This window comes from Trematomus bernacchii, unplaced genomic scaffold (genome assembly GCF_902827165.1).
Source record: "Trematomus bernacchii unplaced genomic scaffold, fTreBer1.1, whole genome shotgun sequence".
In the NCBI taxonomy this organism is placed as follows: domain Eukaryota; kingdom Metazoa; phylum Chordata; class Actinopteri; order Perciformes; family Nototheniidae; genus Trematomus; species Trematomus bernacchii.
In genome coordinates, this window is record NW_022987828.1 from 14,897,731 (window position 1) to 14,915,266 (window position 17,536).

General features: G+C 39.5%; 1 protein-coding gene across 1 annotated transcript; it reads left to right on the plus strand.

The window, feature by feature from the left end:
• Positions 1-7,141: 7,141 nt before the first annotated feature.
• LOC117499394 (myelin and lymphocyte protein-like) lies at positions 7,142-16,714 on the plus strand. Its single transcript, XM_034151750.1, has 4 exons — positions 7,142-7,289; positions 12,764-12,928; positions 14,931-15,092; positions 15,679-16,714. Exons 1-4 carry the CDS (start codon positions 7,206-7,208, stop codon positions 15,751-15,753), a joined length of 486 nt encoding a protein of 161 aa, XP_034007641.1. The 5' UTR covers positions 7,142-7,205; the 3' UTR covers positions 15,754-16,714.
• The last annotated feature ends 822 nt before the right edge of the window (positions 16,715-17,536 follow it).

Consider the following 17,536-nt stretch of genomic DNA (forward strand, 5'->3'; position numbering starts at 1 on the left):
TGTATACCCTGTCATTACACAAAGCTGCTTCATTTATCTCCAAACGTTAGTTCAACATTAGGTGTGTGTGTGCGTGCGTGCGTGCGTGTGTGGTGTAGAGTTACAGCGTGCCGCATTCATTCTTTTTATAGGCTGGTATAAAAGAGCCAGAGCAGTGAGAGGTTGGATCAGTCTGTGTGCAGACAGGCTCCGATTTACTATAACAATGATGCAACAGTTCAGCATACAGTAGCATTTTGGCAATTAATTCAGAACTGCCAGCATGGGAATTTGCATCAAACAGCCAGGTTACTTATTCCTTCATAATGAGAATTACTTAAAAAAATGTCAGGCTGTTTTAATGATTATCTTTTTTGATGATTTAAGAATAAAAACAGTATTGACATTTTCACCATGTTCCTCATGATATAAAGATTGCCGAAAATGTTGCTGTTAACTCGCACACTCACATCCTGACACTTAAGGCCTTAAATTAACAAAAACAAACTCACATATAACCCACATCCAACAAACTGCCTCTTGCTCTGAATTAAAGGGGCCCAATTCTGCTCATTTTCAGGTTTCATATTAGTATGTTGTGTCTCTACTGGGACATGTCTCCATGCTTTAATGTTCAAAAAGGTATTTATGTTTCTCATACTGCCTGTGCTGCAGCACCTCTTTTCACCCTCTGTCTGAAACCAGAGCCCAGTCTGCTCTGATTGGTTAGCAGGCCGGCTCTGTTGTGATTGGTCAACCGCTTAAAAATGTCCCACCTCTTAGCCTATCAGTGGGTTAGTGTGTTGGAGACAAAATGACCCTTTCTCTGTTGCAGTATTTGTCGGTGTATAATAATTGAGCATCCTGTATTTCCACATTCCCTAGCGCTGTTGCTATGGTAATGGTGCCCGTGGTGACCAGCTAAATAATAGAATGTATAAAGGCAGCATTAAAGAAAAGGGGAAAGGGACTCTGACCACTTCTGTAGCTTTAATCAAAGAGAAATATCACTTTTTCACAGAAACATGAAGTAGTTAGTGACTTCTCATTTTGGAAATCAGCGCTCAGGTGAACAGGAGAAGTTTGTTTCATGTGGTTAATTTTTTTTTTGTTCGCCATCTTCCCAGTGGGTCAGAGGTTAGATTCAGCTCCAGAGCATAAACACAAAAGGGTTTGAACCTCGTTGATTCCCCCCAGGTAAAGTGCAGTCTGTCCGACCCCCCGCTCACCTGAAGGTCAGAGTTCAAAGGAGTGGGGTCAAATTGTTGTTCTTCTTTTATGGATAATAGAAGTGTGGATTCAGAACACAATGCATTATTTATCATTGTTTGTGGATGTGTGTTATTATATAGTGTGTAACTGCACTTGACATGGACAAACAGCCATTGTATTTTGACAGAGCTGGCAAGGGTTCCCATGGAGGTTTCTATTGTGTGTGTGTGTGTGTGTGTGTGTGTGTGTGTGTGTGTGTGTGTGTGTGTGTGGTGTGTGTGTGTGTGTGTGTGTGTGTGTGTGTGTGTGTGTGTGTGTGTGTGTGTGTGTGTGTGTGTGTGTGTGTGTGTGTGTGTCTGATGGATGTAACCAGATCCACAGTGGAGGAGCTAGTCAAAGGTGTGTCTCTCAAACATCTTATTGGTTCCTTGATGAGTGTCACCGTGTTTCTCTGTGTGTGTGTGTGTGTGTGTGTGTGTGTGTGTGTGTGTGTGTGTGTTTGTGTGTGTGTGTGTGTGTGTGTTTGTGTATATGTGTGTGTGGGTCTGATGGATGTAACCAGATCCACAGTGGAGGAGCTAGTCAAAGGTGTGTCTCTCAAACATCTTATTGGTTCCTTGATGAGTGTCACCGTGTTTCTCTGTGTGTGTGTGTGTGTGTGTGTGTGTGTGTGTGTGTGTGTGTGTGTGTGTGTGTGTGTGTGTGTGTGTGTGTGTGTGTGTGTTTGTGTGTGTGTGTGTGTGTGTGTTTGTGTATATGTGTGTGTGGGTCTGATGGATGTAACCAGATCCACAGTGGAGGAGCTAGTCAAAGGTGTGTCTCTCAAACATCTTATTGGTTCCTTGATGAGTGTCACCGTGTTTCTCTGTGTGTGTGTGTGTGTGTGTGTGTGTGTGTGTGTGTGTGTGTGTGTGTGTGTTTGTGTGTGTGTGTGTGTGTGTGTGTTTGTGTATATGTGTGTGTGGGTCTGATGGATGTAACCAGATCCACAGTGGAGGAGCTAGTCAAAGGTGTGTCTCTCAAACATCTTATTGGTTCCTTGATGAGTGTAACCGTGTTTGTGTGTGTGTGTGTGTGTGTGTGTGTGTGTGTGTGTGTGTGTGTGTGTGTGTGTGTGTGTGTGTGTGTGTGTGTGTGTGTGTGTGTGTGTCTGGTGGTTAGGAAAGATAACACAGTTTCACATCCAATTAAATGGTCATCCAAACAAAGTAAAACATCCCACGGGTGCTTTGAATTTTAGTTATGGAACTTATGTCAACAGATTAATTGTATTATGTTTTATTTAAACTTCATTGCATTGCTCTCAACTACCCTAATACAATGAATTGTAATCTGTGGACATAATACACTTAATTAAAGTCAATATTTAAAGTGGACCTATCATGCTATATTTGAACAATAGATTGTAGGGCCATACCTATATAAAGTATATAAATACAGTTTTTTTTTCAAAATACCAAACAGATCCTGCATTTTAGCCATGCCTCATTTCGCTCCATTTGCTCTTTCCAGCTGTTTTTGCAGGGGGCTGATTCTGTGAGCTGCAGCTGACCACGCCCCCCTGCAGGAGAGGGGAGCGTGCTCTGATCAAGTCAGAAGAGGGGGAGAAAAAGAGATCTCCGTCCTCCGTGTTTTATTATATTATTATATAGAGTCGTTATTCATTTGTTTTAAAGCTCAATAAATAACAAAGAAGACCTTTGACCGGCACTTTTCTAATTTTGTCCGGAAGATTTAAACTTTAACGGACATCTTGAAACTGAAACTCTGCCGCACGGTCCCCTCGTTCCTTGGAAGAGGCGGAGAGGTGGGTGTTTGACATCTGCTGGTGGACTAACCGGAGAGAATTACAGTGCTTGCCTCGACGGGGAGGGATTGCATTGAATTAAAGCAGCGGGAGCAAACGCTTGCCTCGGGGAGGGAGAAAAAAAAGCCACAGCGGAGAATAAACAGAAGGGTAACCATGGTAACTATGCACGGGAAGTCTTCTTCGCTGCTTTTGTGGCAGACTACAGCGCCACTTACAGGCCTGGCATATGTACTACAGCGTCTCCAGCGCTTTCGAGCGGCAATGGCCGGCCGTGGCCCAACCCCACATTCCCCTGATTGGTGGAGTTGGCCCAATAGCCGTAGCGCCACCGTCCTGACGTCAGTGAAATGTTCAAATCTGGATCAGTTTTTATCAGATCCGTTGCAGCCCCGTTTTTAGAGATTTGGGTATGGAGGAAAATAGAGAGGGTTGTGTTTTCTGACACTTGGTGAGTTCCCTGGAACACCGGGGACACATATTCATGTATAAAAGACGTACAAAAGTGCATTTTGCATGATAGGTCCCCTTTAACTTTCTTCAGTGTAATAATACTCTAAGTTGCGGTACTTTAACTAATTTGATGCTAATATTTTTACACTACTGAATGCCAGACGTATACTTGTTGTAACAAAGTCTTCACTCCAGTATTTCTACTTTTAAAACAGAGATCTGAGCACTTCTTCCACCACTGACTTGATCACATCAGAAGAAAAGAAGGTCACTTTGATAAGACGTCTGCTCTGACAGAATGACTCACTTTACAATATTACAATTATGTTGTACCTTTAAATGGTTAGTTAGCTAAGTGTGTCATTGGCACAAATCTCAATATACAAGAAAAGCAGCCGTCATTGAGGCTGTGATTTCATGCTGGTAAAGTAGTGAACACACACACATGCATTGAAATGAATGAGACATTATTTACCATTAGGATTAAGTGTGATTTGAGCCAAAGCTTGTTTGCAGTACTCTCTCATTTGAGAACGCTGTACTCAAAGCCACATCTAGAAAAAAAAGAATAAAAGCTTTGAATCACAATGTCGTGTGCCTATATTTTATTACGGTGTCCTTAAAGATTTTTTGTTTTACATTCGATTTCTTGTTTTATATTTTATGTATGCACCATGACATCAAGTCAAATTCCTTGTATGTGTGAACCTACCTGGCAATAAACCTGTTTCTGATTCTGATTCTGATTGTTTTAAAATCTGTCAATACATTGTTCGAAATTAACATTTAAATGGTTTCCACGTTTGTTTTCTGAGATACAAATAAAAACGTCAGTCTGCATGTTGTGACTTGTTTTGTGACACTGCAGCAGTCTAAATTATATTGAATTGAGAAAGAGATTTAAAAATGACTAAGAGTCGTCTTTTGTTTTGTGCAAAGTTTTAATCCCTCTGCCTGGAAACTATGACATTATGTTCGACGGTTAGACATCAGACTTCTATCAAATCATCAGCACTTGTCATACACAAAAGGTAACACAAAATAAAAGACAATAAACAAAATAAAAACAATATTAATTCCCCTTCCCAGGTAATAAGGGAACTTATGTGTAACTTCCCTTATTTATTATTATTTAAAACACTTAATAACAAGAGAAGTCAGTGAGCACAGGACTGAATAAAACAAGAAAATGAAATTGTCCATTGTGTTTTACTTGTACTTGTTTTATGGTGTGTGAGCTGTGGTGTGTGATTTTTGGTATGTTTGTTTGTTTATTTGACTGTACAGCACTTTAGTCTGGAGGTTTTAAAGTGCTTTATAAATAAAGCTGTATTGTATTGTAAGAATAAAATATGAAATATTATTTTAAAAAATCCAAATAAAAAACAATAAAAAACCTGGGTCTTGGGTTAGCTCATAACACACCGCTCAAAAACGTATTCATAGCTGATTCATATTTTACATCTGAAAACAAACCCTAAACTAGATTGGAACTTTAGGAATGACTAGTTTGCATTTGTAGTCAAATTTCAATGAGAAAATGGACAACGAGGGTGGTTTGTTGTTCGCTGGTTGAATCGTTTATTTTCAGTTGTCAGGTGGAAAACTACAGTATTACAGGAGATAAAACTAATCCGAGCCACCTCCCAACTCTCTTTGCTGGCTCCTGTGTTTGACTCCATTTCATCAATGTGTGTGTTTTATTTAAGCCTTTAAGTTTACTTAGTAGGAATGCAGTTCAACAGGTTTCCATACAAACACATTGAGACTCAAAAATAAACCTAAACTCAGGTGTCCAATTATCTGATAAGTTAAAAGGTTTGGTTTGGTTTAAAATACTGTAAACAAGAAAATTACTTTTTTTAAAGTTCATTTTTTAATCAATGAACATCGAAAATAAACAGAAAAGAAGATCGGATTTAGATTACACAGTTTGGCTGCTGGATGCTAATTAGTGTTAATTTCGTTGACTAAAACTTTGACGAAATATGTTCGTCAACGACCTTTTTTTCCATGACTAAAACGAGACGATGACGAGACGGCACCGACGGCAGTAAACAATAACTATAACGAAATCAACATGCAATATCGTTGACGAAAAGTGACGAGACGAAAATGTAGTTTATTAAATAAAAACTATGCCAAAATCTCTCTTTACTTTCGTTGACGAAAAATGAGGAGACGAAATATTATCAAAGATAACGTTACATCTCTGATAGTCAGTTTTTCTCCCAGCAGTTCAATTTCCGGTGCTGCGGCTGGGCAGCAGCTGTGTGTCTGTGCTGCACGCGGCGGCACATTTGAATTACACCGGGCCAGCGGCACACTGTGAACTGTCAGGAAGACTCGGGTCTAACTCATGGGCTGAAGTCGAATAGTCCATTTAGCTTAGGAACCTTCCTAACGGAGTGAAATGACCCGGAAGTCCCTCAGTGGCAGCCATGATAAGTGCCGTTTGAATTCTCTAGATGATAGGAAAGGAGGTTTCAAACTTCCTTTATAACCTCCTTTAGCTTAGGAACCACTGGACCTCCCTTTACGAAAGGAGAGGAGAAAATGCTGCCCCACAATGCCTTGCAGCCGCAGCATTTGCCGTCACACAACAGTTGGCCATTCACGGAAACAACCGATGATGACCGAGAAATTATATCATGAAAGTTACGGCTTATTAAGCTTTTTAAAACGTATGTGGTAACTTGCCAAAGTGCTTTGTTTTGAACGTTCATCAGTATTATAAACAAAAAGAGAAATATGAACGTTTGTTTTTACTGAAATTATCAAATAAAGTCAACATTTCACAGTCTTTACTGAGCTGTGTGGGGTTTGTTCAACTTTTAAAAGATGTTTGAATGGTCCTATACACAGTGATAGATGTTAAGGACTAACGTTTATAATAAATACATTTGTATTGATTTTAAGATATTTTCATGGTTTATACAATCATACGTATTGGGATCATTTGTATTAATGTGGACCGGAGGGAGAGGGTGACGAGCATAAGTTTCACTTTCCTTTTTTATTTCAATTCCAACTTTGGTCATGAAGAATATGTTTCTCTGCTGTCCACGTTCATAAAGCATAAAACAACAGCATCAGAGCACGGTGCAGAGTCTAGATGAGTTTACAGTAGTCCGTCGTTCTTATTAAACATCCATGTTGTAGTCCGCTGTATAGAAAACTGTAGTTTCCATAGTTTCCCCACAGCAGCAGGCACACATTTATGACATCCGCTGGCACATCATAAACACGTCGGATAGTGAAAGTGCAGTCGGATTCTCTAAAGTACCGCAGTCTCTTCTCCTAAGTCCTTTTGAATTCTCCTATCCACTATCCCTAACTAAATAAAAAAATAGCTGACAAAATTAACACTAATGCTAATATCTCCCAGGCGATGGATATATTATAATAACTGAATAAAAGCTGTAGTGGCAATTTCTTATATTACTTGATATGGTAAAACCAAATGCAACGCTTATATGATGAAAAGTGTACTCAGTAACCCAGTTTTCATTGCTCGACTTTTCATTGCTCGACTCGTTCAAAGGTCACATTTGAACAGTACAGGTATTGTTCCTCAGAAGAACATTGCAAGATAACAGTCAGAATAAAGTGTTATCTCTCTTTGTCTGCACAGCAACATTTACAGGAAGACCGCCAAAGTCCTCTATAAAACACACACACACATTTCCCTCTGTGTGCACTCCTGCAGACTACTCTGTACTCTGTGTGACATACACACACAGTGTTTGGGACTATGGCTTCCACCACCATGGGCGATGTTCTACAGGGCGGCAGGGTCTTTACATCCATCCCCGACCTGTTCTTCATCCCTGAGTTTGTGAGTTTCCTACAGTATTTGATCATTGCAGGAGGATATATCTTTTTTGATGGCGGGGGGGTAGCCTCTTTTACCTTAGATTGTCTACGTACCCAGGGTCGGATGATGTGGGCCGCTCGGATAAGACACACTAGCACCCCCCCCCCCCCCCGTCGACAATTTCCTCGCGGTATGTACTTGCGGCACCGAGGTGGGCCGCTCGGATAACTCACGAGCACCCCCCCGGGCTGATTTGTAGTCCCAGTCCGCCCCTGTACGTACCCATCACGGTAGTAGTTACTCAGTTCCTTTAATTGGGTAAAAGTAACAGTGCAAAAATAATCAAGTAAAATGACTGTATTCAAAATGTTACTTAGGTAATAGTACAAAAATATTATCAGCAAAATCTTCTCTTCAAGTGTTATATTTTTTAAATAAACAGTTTTATACTGATTATTGCATTTGCATGGCACAGAGTCTGTCAACTCTTGGCAACTAGTTGGGTTGGTCCTTAGATTTGTTTCCATCTGAATTGAAAACCACTAGACCAGGGCTTCTCAAACTCCGGACCGAACCCTGTGTCCCATTATAAAATAAAAAAAAATTATTAAAAAAATTATAAAAAAAAAAGATTCTGATTCTGATAAATTAATGTACATCATCATGTACGCGCGTCTTGTGTCTGACGCGTTGTGAGAATGAACGTGCATATATATTTACTTGTGTGCGCGAGCGTGACACGCATAGCAGACCGCAAGTTAACCGCAAGTTTACCTTGACTTTCTAATGCTTCTAATGCCTTTTTTGCCGAGGTTCAATTGCATTGACTACAGACAAACAGTGCCATTTCTCCCACTAGTTCAAGCCACCATACTGTATGTATGTATTGAATGTGTGTGTGTATACAGGGGCGCCGTTTACCGACAGGCAAGGCAGGCAAGGCAGGCAAGTGCTTGGAGCAGAAGGGGGCCCCCAAAGAAGGTAGATTGAGGCCCCGGCTCCACGAGGACAAATACGGCAAAACGCATCGGAGTAACGCAAATGCAACCGCAAAAAACCTTCCGTCCCCACGCAATATACACCGGATTGTGTCAAGCTCCACGAGACGGCTCCGTTTACATCCAAACGCTGGAAAAGCTGCAGTACATATGCCGAACCTGTACGTGGCGCTGTAACTTCCTCCACAAAAGCAGCAACTTCCTCCACAAAAGCAGCGAAGAAGAATGGTTGTCATGGCTGCACTTCTGTGTATTCTCCGCGGTGGGGGCCGACAGAACCGGGCAGAGTTTTTCGCCGGTCAGCGTGTGTTAAAGTTTAAATCTTCCTGACAAAATTATAAAAGTGCCGGTCAAAGGTCTTCATTGTTATTTATTGAGCTTTAAAACAAATGCATATCGACGATATAATGATATATAATCATCAAATACACGGAGCCTGTCTCTTTTTCCTCTCTTCTGACAGCGTCAGTGTCTGTCTCATGCAGCAGCTGATCCTGTAATGAGTGACCCGACAGTAAAAATGAACATATTTATAACTAGTTTAGGTAGTTTGAGAGGTAATTAAAATAGCTAAGGGTGATGATCTGACTTGAAGTGTGTGTTTTGCTCCCGCTGCATCACAGCGGCAGGAGCTGCGTGTCTCCGTCCTGTCAGATTAGACTTCACTCGCGTTTATGTCCATATCGAGATAAAGATAAATAATCTGAATTCAAGGAGGAGCTCCTGTAGATGTTGCACAAAGAACTGTAGCATGGTCAGTAGCGACTGGAGCACGATAGCAACCCTGCGGGGGAGAGGCGGGGCTATGAAAACGAATGACCGTATAGGCGACTCCACGGCCCCGTTGGACCCCCCAGAGCGCTCCGTTCCCAGATCTATCCACCTTTGGACCCGTTGTCGTTTGCGGGGTCTGTTTCTACGTTTCCCTTACGGCGTCGTCGAGCTTAGAGGGCTATACGCATGAGAAATATGCTGATTCAACCCGTTTTCGTCCCCGTGGAGCCGGGGCCTAAGAAGTCCACGGCAACGACAACATGAAACACCCTTTAATTGACTGCAACGACATGTCGGGAAAACCCCCCATGCATAGAGCGCCAAGAAACTGCTTCTTAATTTCAGTTTCGTTTCTCCACTCGGGGGGGGGGAGGACTTTACTGGCATTGATCCGGACCAGTGACCTTGTATAAAGTTCACAACTGGACCTTTAATAAAAACGTTTGAATACCCCTGCACTAGACTATAATATGGATGATGAATACTATATAATATCCTTGTCTGTTAGCCTTGTGACGATGCAACAATATCTGGATTTTTTTTAACAATGCTCTATATCTGGGTCTAAACAGTTAAATTATAAAAATTGAAAAAAAAAAAATAGACGATCGTCTTTATTCTGCAGGAACAATACAACAACAACATTTTTTTGAAAATCCAAACCATTAAAGGTTATAAAAAGTTACACTTCCAAAGCTGATGCTATATAACCTCTTTTTAAACGTGACATGAAGTTGCTTAGAAACTCTTAAAACCTGCCATTCCCTACATTTGTCATAAGGTGTGACTGTCCAGCCAGAGGATATTGACGAAATATGAGGCAATCCACACTCGGAACCCTATGCCTTCAGCAAGCACAGTTTCACAAGACATTTTTTATTATTTGAAATGTTGTGTGCTACATGAGTATATTAATGTGTAACACTGGGAACATAGACAATACATGTATGTGTAGTTTGCAGTAGTTTTAAATAAACCTTGAAGCTGAGGTAAGATCATATGGGCTACTGCAGGTTAGGTTCAACCGATTTAAAGGTCCCCTATTATACTGTTTTTCATTACTTTATTATAGGTCTCAGATATATACAAAACAGGTCTCTGAAGTGTTTGGCTCCAAATACCAAACAGATCATTGCAGCATCCCATAATCCCCTCTGTTTCAGCCCTGTTTCAAAAGTGCTGATTCTCTGTCTGTTACTTTAGATGAAAAATAAAGAGCCACTCCCCATGCCCCTCTGAGAGATATTTGGTTAAAAATAACACAATAGGCGCGTTCACACCAAGTACTTTTCCCACAATAGTTCATGAGAACTCTTTTAGTTCTCATGAACTAAAGCAGATCGCGTTCACACCAAAATGAGTTCCTGGGGGTGGATTAGGCAAATGAACCGCTGACGTCACTTCTTCTTCTTCTGCTTTGGGTTTACTGGCAGGCCGCAAACAACTTCACGGCGAGTACAGTAGGTGGCGGTATGCACCTTAAAGTTGCAATCCGCCAAAAAACCGAGAGAAAAAGAAGAAGAAAAACCTCCCACGTATACTGCCGCGCCCACCTGCTGTATATGAGGCGTCTGTTTACCTTCCGACCTCAGACATGAGCTTCGTCTGAGTTATTTAAGCAAACACAAATACAGATCGTCGACCAGTCAAATGCAATAGCAATGCTGATTCGGAAGCGAAGGCGGTTAAGAAGGATTGACAAAAGGATTGGACGACGAAATGCACGCGCTACGCTACGTGTGAAATTAATAAACTGTGCCAGGTGTGTCGTATGCACACTAAATAGGCTCAGCAGCTAACACACCTTTATTATATATCCTCCTGAGAGCAACTGCAACCGTCTGCCATGAACCCTACAGAAACCTACGTGTTAGTTTTGGCCCATAGTGGCCTCCATTTGTGTGGTGTAAAATGGGGGAAATCAAAAGTTAGCAAATCCCCATGTCATGTTCATAAAAACATTTAGTTTTAGGTCAAATAATTTTTTTTTTTTCAAAAGAAAACCCACAATGCTAACACTGAGCCTCTGAATTAGCAACAAGCGAAAAATGCTAACACCTTACTGCACCGAAAATCACTCACAAAACCTTATTATTTATCTTTTCACCACATCCAACACATCGATTCACATCGTGAGGTGACACAGAATCGATTGACACCGACATTACCACTGAATTATACGGATTTGCGACGTTATAAGCAAAAACGGACATCAAAACAGGTGACGCTAGGTAGCTAAAAATGCTAACATTTTTACCTTGGCTCTGTAGTCTCTCCAAAGTGATCTTCAATGGCATTAAAATGATAAAAACGCTGCTGAAGTTAATCCATAGGTTAATCTAATGTGTCTGTGTCCCTTTGAAATGATTTCTGATAATCCATAAGCATTAAATCTGCTTTTCCGTTTCCAGATGTCAAAGCTAGAGATAGGTCCACTCTGATGTAAAATTACATGCGCGAAGCCTTCACCTTTTCTCTTCACAACGTGTGTGTGTGGGGGGACTCCCCCTTCGATTCTATTGGCTCTAACGGTCAGAAAGAGGTGTCAACCATCAAAATCGAGCAAGGGGGGCCAGAGATATGGAAAATCCACCCAAATGACCCCAGAAGTGGTTTCTTTTTGCTAAATCTCTCTAAAAAGGTCAAATGTCACTTGTTTTGCATCAATCTTGATACAGGGTACTTATTATATGTTGTACTTTGGATTCCTAAAGCTTTTAGTCTACTAACCCATCATCCAAGGGTGGTTTTCACTATAAGTAAAAAATAATTTTTGGACGGACACTATAATTTACAGTTTTTTACTATGTAAAATCTGAATTTTCTTTAAAATAAAAAACATCTATATTTATTCTGACTTTTCTACATCCAACTCACAGGTTTATCATTACTTTGAGAAAAAAGATTATTAATTTAACCCTTTTAGAAGGGAAGATATGGTCATTTGTTCTGGGAATGTCATTTTCGAGCCTGAGACCTGAAAAACAGGCTCAGGGCTTAACAGGTTAATGTATGCTTGAACTTTGTTTTATAGGGATTAGTGGACATCAGTTAGATGCGTAACCTTCTTTCAAGGCCAGAGTAGTTACAGTGTAAGTGGATTGACATCTAACATAACATGGCTGAGTACAATTATAACAATCAATAAAAAAAAGGAAAAATAAATTGAATTTCAATTACATTTTTACTTAAATGTGCAAAAATATTAGAACATCAGTCTTTGTGGCATGCAGGTAATCAACTGTTTAAGCTTTACAATATGTCAATGTTCTGTTAACAGGGTGTTTCTGCTGCCCCCAAGTGGCCAAAAACGATTTAGTTTTTTATTATTTTATTTTTTATTTGCATTTTAAGAAAATATTCACAAAGCATACATAACAAAAATAAACACATCTAGGTACATAGATTAACTACATAACAGATGTCAAGTTGGAAAATAAATACTAAAATAATAGTAATAATAATAATATTACAAATAAAACAATGGATACACTGTTAATACTCAGGTATATGACTTATATGAATTATATTGTTCTATACTTGACCCATTTTCCCCAACTTAAAAATCTATGTAAGGGAGAACACTGAGAATTAGAAACCAAATGCAAAAAATAATTTAAGGCAGTTTTTAAGATGCATCATTGTAATTTGAAAATGTGTTGTGTTACTGTCATGTAAGAACAAAGCTGTAAAATGCCCCCCCCCCCCTGTGTGACCCTGCAGGTGTTCGGAGGTCTGGTTTGGATGCTGGTGGCATCGACTGAGGTTGTAAATGAAAACCCGATGGGCTGGGTGATGTTCGTGTCCATCTTCTGCTTCGTGATGACGACACTCTGGTTCTTCATCTTCCTCTGTGGATGCAATCAGAGCAGCAGCTGGCCCGCCCTGGTTAGTTCAATTCAAATACATGGTGGTTCAAGAGTCTGATAAGAAATTAATTAGCATTTTACCTTGTCCTAAAGGCAACGTTATTTGTATTGTGTTTGTGGTTGGATGCCTTAGATGAGATCTGTTTTTAACACCAGCTGAAGATATTTAAGTAAAATCCTAAGTGTCCGAAGCTTCTATGTGTAATTTTAATGGCGGTTGCAAACAAGCTTCAAAATGGGACTAATAAAACGTCATCAGGGCAAACACAAGTCCATCTTTGGTGGTGATGAGTAGCCAATAGACCAGGATGTAGTTACTTTATAGCTTTACGTTAGCTTTTTACTTCTGGTAATTGCATATATGTCTAAAAAAATCACAAAGTGGTGTTAATATGTGAAAATTATGCTGCTGAACAAAACATTCAGAGGTAATTTTCTCCAATATTCGGAAATCCAATGAAAAAATCCCATTGCTTTTTGTCGAGGGAGACAATTCAACACTCACTTCCAGGTCTCCCTTAAAACATACGACATCCATTTTGGCAGTAGATAGATTTATGCTTTAAAACCCTTTAATTGCCAGACCAAGAAAAAAGCAATGGAAAAATTATTTCTTTGCATTACATTTTTTGCATCTAGAGGTTGTTTTGTGCATAACATGTCAGCTAAATCAGATGGACTTAAACTTTTTTATTTATTTTTCAACAAGATATCAAGCCACAAAATGTGCACAACCAAATGGTGGCGCTGGCTGTTAACCTGTTACGCACGGCCCCCCCGGTACCGGGCAGATAAACGCGTCATTTGCAGGAAACAACGTCTAAGGAATCTTAATATTTAATAAACTATGAATGTTTTATATCCATGTAACGGGAAGAAACTCAGTTAATTGATCTTTTTAAAAAAAAAAATCAAAAAAAACCCCACAATGCTAACACTCAGCCTCTGAATTAGCCACGAGCGAAAAAATGTAACCTATCTCTACCTATCTTTTACCATTTACCATCTCTGCACCTAAACTCACTCTAACTCCCTTATTACTTATCCTAGATGCACAGCCAACCCCTCGTTTTGCATCAGCTGGACACACAGAATCTGGGGGTGCCCACCTCAACACTCAGTGATAAACATTTGCGACGCTATAAACGAAAGCGTACATCATAACATGTGGAGCTAGGTAGCTAGAAACGCTAACATGGCTTACCTTGGTCAAAACTGGTCTTCAATGGCATTAAAACGATAAAAAAAACGATGCTGCAGTTAATCCATAGGTTAATCCAATGTGTCTGTGTCCTCTTTGAAATGATTTATGATAATCCATAAGCAATAAAACTGCTTTTTCGTTTCCAAACGCCAGAGCTAGAGATAGGTCCACTCTGCTGCAAATGTACATGCGCGCAGCCCCCACCTTTTCTCTTCACAACGTGTGTGTGTGGGGGCCTCCCTCTTCGATTCTATTGGCTCTAACGGTCAGAAAGAGGTGTCAACCATCAAAATCGACCAAGGGGGGCCAGAGATATAGAAAAAAAACCATTTTCACCCAAATCACCTCAGAGGTGGGGTGGTTTTGGCTAAACCTCTCTAAAAAGGTCAAATGTCACTTGTTTTGCATCAATCTTGATACAGGGTACTTATTATATGTTGTACTTTGGATTCCTAAAGCTTTTAGTCTACTAACCCATCATCCAAGGGTAGTTTTCACTATCTGTAAAAAAGAACTTTTGGACGGACACTATAATTTACAGTTTTTTACTATGTAAAATCTGAATTTTCTTTAAAATAAAAAACATCTATATTGATTCTGACACTTCTACATCCAACTCACAGATGTAACCTTGCTTTGATAAAAGAAATTATTCATATAACCCTTTTAGAAGTTAAGTTGTAGTCATTTGTTTTGGGCATGTCATTTTCGAGCCTGAAACATGAAAAACAGGCTTGGTGCTTAACAGGTTAAAGGGTTAACTTCATACCTTCATCAACATGTCTCCCAACTTTTCCTTCTCGCTGTTTCTTTTCAGGATGTGGGTTATCATTTTGTTGCGACGGTGTTCTACCTCGGTGCGTCTGTGCCGCTGGCCTTCATCACGGTCCTGGAGGGCCAGGTTTTACCGCCTGCGGGGTTGGGCCCAGATGTTTTCTATGAACTTCGCAGGATCTACAAGCTGCACATTGCTGCAGTGGTATGTCAAACAATCAGAAACACACACAAGCACGCATGTACACACAAGCACGCATGTACACACACGCACGCACTCACACATACAGACTTCTTACATATACTACACCATTCTGATAACTGCAACTTAATAAAGATACAACTCTGGGGATCATAACATGTTTTCAGCATTTTGTGATGATTCCAACTTTACTTTAAGTGATAAAGTTTGTGATAATATTAGTTTTGACAAAATAACTCCATACGTTAGTTATGTAAATGCTTTATTCCAGTATCCCTACAGTTTTAAGGTGGGATTTTCAGTATCATATGCAATGTGTTCTGTATGTTTCAGCTTTTCTGTGCTACTTTGGTTGGTTATTGGCTAACGGTTACCCTAGGTGACCTTTAAAACAGTGTGTTGACATAACTTAATTCTACTTCAATGTGATGATTTGACTTTGTGTGTGTGTGTGTGTGTGTGTGTGTGTGTGTGTGTGTGTGTGTGTGTGTGTGTGTGTGTGTGTGTGTGTGTGTGTGTGTGTGTGTGTGTGTGTGTGTCTGTGTGTGTGTGTGTGTGTGTGTGTGTGTGTGTGTGTGTGTGTTTCCAGGTGATGTCCTATTTGGCCACTCTTTTCTACTTCATCCATACCATTTTCTCTGCCATTCGATGGAAGAGGTCCTAAAGAAACCAAATAACCAGCTGACCTGTCATTGGAGGAAAAACAGAATTACTTTTTTGTTGTTGTTGTGTCTCTTAATTTCAAGGTCAACATGAGTTACTTTAAAAGAAAACAACTAAATGCCAAATATCAAATGAAGGAGTGAAAAGGTAAACAACCAGAATATTGCTAAATGTTATTTGTTTATTGGTCTTGTTATCAAAAATTCTGCCCAAAAACTATTATTAAAAAATATACAATTACCCCACAATTCTATAATCAGTATGGCAGCAGTTTCATCAGAAGGTAAAGAAGACTGAAAAGTTAAAATATGTTTGCAAAACAAAAAGATATATATAATATATTACAAAAAAACAGTAGTATAAGGTAAATGTGTGTCAATAACTAATTCAACCAAAGATGTAATAACATTTCCAGGAGCAGGATATACATTATGATATTTTTCAAGTTCAGAACACATTTCTTTTCATCGCTCTGCAAAATTTGAATAAAGTGTCGTTGGCTTTATGTGGTTTTGCTGTACAGGTAAAAGGACCAATGACCCCCCCTAACTTATGGTGTAAGACAAATTATTTGACTTTTCACAATCGTCAGGCAGTAAACATTTCTACAAACCAAACTGTCATTAAAACATTTCATCCACATTTAATAGCAGATCTTAGCACATTTAAAATGCTTGTACTGATAAAAACCTGAAACCTTGAATATTTAAAACTTGTTCTCCATCTTGTTTTCTCCATGTTTACAATGAGCAAAAGCTTAATGTATAATAGATAAACTCTCCTCCGTACCCCCTTTTTTTAAATTACATTTTGATACAAGTTTTTTCTTTTCTTTCTTTTTAGATATACAGTATGTTCGGATGTTTCCACATGATTTATCATTTGAATTTGAATGAAAATTATTTCACTTTACAGGTGTCTTTCTATGTGAAATCTTTGAAAATAAATTGATTGGACATTAATCCTGGCTTCCCTGTTTTTCCTTTTAACTTCTCCATGATTAGCAACACATTGTCATTAAATACCATGGGCACCATTACCTTTCTGCTCCATGAAACATCGCTAGCCAGCCATTTTTATTTGTATAACATTGAGGAAAAACAGCAAGTGATTACAATACATGTTTTCTCCATTTTATAACATTTATGTGTCAGCGTAAAATTCTGAGGGCTCTGAGGCGTTTTTTTTTTTTAATGTTATATGTATATATACACTCCAAATGTTACTCTTGCAGGCTTACTACTTTCTGTATATATTCTTTAGTTTGACAGCTTAATAATATTTACGTTTTTGTCTTCAGGAAATACTTTACTGAACTAAACTAACATGAACATGACAATCACAAACATGACAAAACTTAAAGGTAGGGTAAGTTTGAGAAACCGGCTCGAGATACACTTTTTGTTATATTCCATGGAATGCTCTTAACATCCCGATAGCAATGAATATCATAAGTGCTTTGACAAAAAATCCATAAAAATCTGTGGAAGCCGTAATACTGTAAAAAGCACGACCAATCATTTTAACCGGCCCGGCTAAAGTAACTGGATGGCCTACCTGCCTGTCAGCCTTCCATCAGTGCACAAACTTATCTCGTGCCCTCATTGGTCATGTGCGCGTTCGTGTGTGTTGGAGGAGGGGCTCTATACGGAAGTGGCAGATTTTCTCCGGTTGTGTATTTTCAAATTCTAGCGATCTCGAGCCGGTTTCTCAAACTTACCTACCCTACCTTTAACATATTTGACGGGACACTACAAGTATTTCCTCTACTCCTTTTTGTTGTT